The sequence below is a fragment of the Centroberyx affinis genome, unplaced genomic scaffold, assembly GCF_046629955.1.
Source record: "Centroberyx affinis isolate AG114_WGS23_722 - 3 ecotype Tasmania unplaced genomic scaffold, CSIRO-AGI_Caff_v1 ptg004789l_1, whole genome shotgun sequence".
Lineage (NCBI taxonomy): Eukaryota > Metazoa > Chordata > Actinopteri > Beryciformes > Berycidae > Centroberyx > Centroberyx affinis.
The window spans coordinates 1-5,424 of NW_027282327.1; the positions used below are offsets into that span (position 1 = coordinate 1).

At 41.4% G+C, this 5,424-nt stretch overlaps 1 protein-coding gene across 1 annotated transcript; it reads left to right on the top strand.

Moving 5' to 3' along the window:
* Positions 1-212: 212 nt before the first annotated feature.
* gabrd (gamma-aminobutyric acid type A receptor subunit delta) lies at positions 213-4,752 on the top strand (the record flags this gene model as incomplete). Its single annotated transcript, XM_071545181.1, has 4 exons — positions 213-350; positions 1,901-2,056; positions 2,902-3,113; positions 4,429-4,752. Coding segments are annotated over 4 exons (830 nt in total), but the record flags the coding sequence as incomplete, so codon positions are not given.
* Positions 4,753-5,424: the final 672 nt, after the last annotated feature.

The following is a 5,424-nucleotide window of genomic DNA, read 5'->3' on the forward strand; positions in this document are numbered from 1 at the left end:
CACATTTAGACAGAAACGTCCATGGTTTCTATGGATCAGTGCCACAGCGGATCAAAGGAGAAACTGTCTTTCCTATGAAAAGGCACTGATAATGAGCCTTATTACGTCTTCCTTCTGTTCCTCCATACAGAGATAAAAATGACACCCTCACAGCACAGTATTTATCCAGGTGGGACTAATAAAAATGACTGGGTGTGTGTTTCATTTTCCAGACGGCTACTCTTCTGAGGACATTGTGTATCACTGGTCAGAGAGTCAGAGACACATCCACGGCCTGGACAAACTGGAGCTCTCCCAGTTCACCATCACAGACTATCGATTTGTCACCGAGATGATGAACTTCAAATCCGGTGAGTTTTATTTTTGTTGGGTTTTTTTCAGTTGTCAAGGTTAGCAGTCATTCTGAAAGCCCCTTGGATGTGTCTTGAGTGTTTCATGTATTGTGAATTGTTTTGAGTTTTTGGACTTTTTTTTTTTTGGCATGCCTCTTGTGATGGAAAACTCCTGCAGATTCTATTTGAAGCAGGATTTTTTTTTGTATTTTTTTTTTTTTAACTCCAGGCACTTCTGTGGTTATATTCTATGCACAGAAGGAATGGATCATGTTACCAGGCTTGCTGCTGAGGCAGGCAGGAGGTTTAGGAGATGATAGGGAGTTGCTTCTTACAGTTTTTTTTTTACATTTGGTTACAAGCATGTCTCAATGCTAGACTCAATTTTTCACAACTCTTCACACTGTGTATACGGGCCAAACTGTGACTGACTCTTGCCTTGCTTTAACACAAAATGCATTGGTTTAACACAAAAGACATTCAATGACCACAGCTTTCAAAATTCTTGAATTCTTTTCTCACTCAAAGTCAACCACCAGCAAAACCATGTGTATCTACAGCCCAGTCTGCAAATGCTTACATACTCTTTTCAAAACCTAAATTTACAAGTTCAAAACCTAACATTCAAGTGGACAGCAATTTGCCATCCCATTTCATAGAAATACTTTCAAAATCCTAAAAAGAAAGATGGTTATGGAGACAAATAGTGAAACATTATTGATTGAAATTATGTAAATGAGACCAACCACAGGTGATTCCCATCTCAGTCCCATCTCATTACCACCTATACAGCAGGTGTGATGTGGACGAAAACATGTGGCCAAACGCAGGAGACCGGGTGGACTACTGTAATGTAATATGATTTGTATGTTTTGTTTTTTTGTTTTGTTTTTTGAGCAAACTATTACAGTATTGACTTTTGTTTTCCTTACAGCAATTTTCATTTATTCTATTTATGCTTTTGCTGTTGCATTCCTATGACATGTTCCTGTAGTATACCGTAGTACATTCTATAAAGAGGTACCATTCTTACTGTATTTTGTAATGGGAACTTTGTTTACTGTAAAATAAGACAATGTACACATTTCTTATACAATCAAAAAAAACTAGAGAGCACATGATTTACTACATCAAAGATTGCAATAAATGACGCATCTACTGTAATGCTACCTGTTGTTAGTGTTTTTAGGTAATTGTGTTATGAGTGACAAAGTGTTGGAGAAAACTAGTGCTGGTGTTTTGGTCGAATTATTTGATTTTGACACAAGTATGCAGTGTTTTGGTACAGACAACAGTGTGAAGAGTTTTGAAAAAGTGGACTCAGTATTGAGAAAAGTTTGTAACCAATTGTAAAAAACTGTACATAAAAGATGCAGGCTGCCAGTATACTGTATGTTTTTCATCTTCAACCCTTGCCACTAGGGGCGCGAGCGAGCAGGCAGACGCTCCCTCATGTCAGCAGCTTTGCAAAACAACTGGCTTTTCATAACAAAGCCATTTTTTTTTAATGAGATAATTTGTTTGTTCTAGAGAAAAATGAAACGTGGGATCTGTTTTCTCTCTCCCAGCGGGACGTTTTCCGAGGCTCAGCCTTCGCTTCCAGCTGAGACGTAATCGAGGCGTCTACATCATCCAGTCATACATGCCTTCCATACTGCTGGTTGCCATGTCCTGGGTGTCCTTCTGGATCAGCCAATCGGCAGTCCCCGCTCGGGTGTCCTTAGGTCAGTATTCACTTGATGAGCTGGATTCTGAAATGTAACAATGCTGAAATTTAAAGAGAGGGAAAAGTAAGTAAATCATGCTGTAGTAGGTCATACTGATGGTGAGGTAGATATTGGCCTTTTAGTAAAAATATGAATGATCTGATGAATATGATGCAGTTTGTTTGATTACATATTTATTAAAGAATTGACCAATACTACACTGCTTGTCTAAGGCAGTGGTTCTCAACGTGGGGTCCAGAGACCACAAGAGGTCCTTGAGGGGGTTCCAGGGGGTCCCCAGAAAAATGATGAATTGTTAAACTTCAGCACTATTCAATTTACATGAAGTTAACACAATTAGAGAATGTAGAAGAATGACTGTTTTGATCATAGTTTCACTGTTATCTCTCTACCTACAATATAGATAGTCATGGAATTCTGGACAAAATCATATCTAACAATAAACATATTCTCAGATTTGGGTCAGAGAGACAAAATCTCATCAAATGGGGTCCGTGGCCCTAATGTGGACTAAATTAGGGGTCCTTGATATGAAAACGGTTGAGAATCACTGGTCAGGGATTCTAATGAGTCATTTTGATCAGATTCCAAAGGTTTCAATGGAGAGTTTTAGTGTCCTATGGTCTAAATATTGTTTTCCAGGCTTTTCCACCCTAACAAGAATAAAATTTAGGAGGAAACACTGAATACCTGTTGTTTTTTTGCCATGAAATCAAATTCAAAATATTGAATCAACACTGAATAGGCAATATTGATATCGCCACAAAATATTGGCTTTCGGTTTGCGACTTCAAAACCCGACAGAGCCCTAATGTGTAGTGTGTTTCCATGTCCTTTCCCAGGGATCACCACTGTCCTCACCATGACCACCCTGATGGTGAGTGCCCGCTCCTCCCTGCCGCGAGCGTCGGCCATCAAGGCGTTGGATGTCTACTTCTGGATCTGTTACGTGTTTGTGTTCGCGGCGCTCATCGAGTACGCCTTCGCTCACTACAACGCCGACTACCGACTCAAAGAGAAGGCCAAGGTCAAAGCCAACAAGCTGAGCTCAGAGGTGAGAAAGACAGAACAGGATTTCCCTCCTCGGAGCAATAGAGGATCTCACTAAATTTGTCTTACATTACAGACCCCATGAAACGGCATCGTTACTTCCTTGATTTGATGTATTTCCTGTTGAAACAGGATGTTGGGGCAGGACATAACGCATGGAGGGACCATTCAAAAGTCTAAACAGATGGACTATCAGTCAGGGAGAGAAAGGCATTTTTATTTGATGGGCGGGATTGTTCAAAAATCTGTGTTGGTTTTATTGGTTGGAATTTTTATTTACGCCTCCGGAGCATGAGGCAGCATGAGGACACCATTAAAGATGCACTGTTTTCCAGGATGTAAAAGCAATGGGAGTTCATTTCATGGGGACCTTAATGAGATATGTTCTCTCGATATGTCTTTTTTTGTACATAACATTTTATTATGAATAATGAAAGATATTAAGCAAACATATCAGTCATATGCTGAAATACAATATGAAGATATGAACATATGAGAGAAGAGAATCGCAGAACAAAATATTTAATTCATGCTTTGACTTAACTCCATTATATATCAATAATATGCAGATAATAATTAATATACTTTGTAATGTTCCATTATCAAAATTTATCACTGAAATGAAAAGTGTTTAGATAAAAAATTGCAAGAAGTGCAAAGTACTCGGTGCCTCGATAAAAAAAAATGCAAAAAAATGCAAAGTACTATGTACTTTGGCGAGAAAAAGTGCAAAGTGTCTATTGGGGTCTTCACTGATAAAGACTTATGAAGATGTAATATCGAAAGGTCTGCTAGCATCTGCGGTTTTGCACTTGCAAAACTTGCAGTTTTAGGTAGCAGAAATTCATAACTGCCATGAAAAGAATGTTCTGCCTGTTCTTGTCCTTTTTTTTTTAAGTAGTGTGCAGGTTCCTTCCTTTTTCTTTTCAGGCTTATAGCAACCTGCTGCCAAACTGTAGCGAAGGACTGAATACGGGTGCAAAAGTTTCCCCTATTGTTAGGATCCGACTTTGAATTTGACAATTGTGAGCTTGGAATTCCGAGGTTCTGTCAGACCTCTTTGTTAAATGAAAATTGAGTTATTAAGATAATCTTTCAATGTTACTTTATGCTTGTGTGGTGAACCTTTTGGGGTTAAACATTTAAAAAGCTGGTATCAAATCCTTGATGCTCTTTATCTCAAAACTGGACTCCACCCACATAGAACCTTACAATTCTAAGCTCACAAAATGCCCATAGGTCTGCAAGTAAATGCCTCTCTCTCTCTCTGTCTCTGTTTCTTTCTCTCTCTCTCTCTCTCTGTCTCTCTCTCTCTCCAGTCCATAGTGAAGAACGGCAAGCAGGCCATGGTGCTGTTCTCCCTCTCGGTCACCGGCATGAACCAGGGAGTGATGATCTCCAACCGCCACGGGCGGGCCCAGCGCGGCGGCGGCGAAACCCCCGGCGAGGGAGGCGCCGAGGAGGCCGAGCCCAGGCGGAGGAGGTCTCGGCAGACGGAGGAGAGCGAGGAGGAGAGGAAATGCTGCGCCAAGTGCGTGTGCAAGCCCATCGACGCCGACACCATCGACATCTACGCCCGGGCCGTGTTTCCCTTCACCTTCGCCGTGGTGAACGTCATCTACTGGGTAGCGTACACCATGTGAGGAGACGGCAGGGGGTTTCTCGAATTGCGAACGGCTGCCGTCCGACAGCTGTACATAGAAGAAATCGGCGGAGCCACTTTGAATACTGGCGGGCTGGTGCAAGCAAAATATACTGTAAGCCTCAAAAAACTTCAGAAGAGACGAAGTACGTTACGGCCTCTAGATCTCGAAATGTCGTAATCAATGGACGTAGTTAAGAGTTTAGAACGCGCGGACAGGACCTCAGATCTTTAAGTACAACTACACTATTGTGTTGTATAATGGCAAGGGACTTTGTGAGCCTTGATTAGAGACTTGTTGCCTGTTGGAGGTTCACTGTATAACAACTTTGCTCTCAACTTTTGAACTTCTAGTCACCTTACCATATACGTACACAAGTGACCGGAACTTACGGACAATCGGACATCCTGTTGAAGCCTATGCGCGAACTCAACAGGACCTTGCAAGAACACATCCTGCTTGTATACCCGCAATGTACTGTGTGTAGACTGACCATGTACTCACATCTTGCGAACACAGATAAGCATAGTTAGCTTCAACTAACTCATAGCCGCAATCTGGAGTGAACCGCCCCGTTATCTCGAAAAGCAAGGCGCCGGCCAAAAAAAAAAAAAACAGGATGACAAGATGAGGTGTATTACTACTCTGCATGGCTGATACCTCGCTCACCCC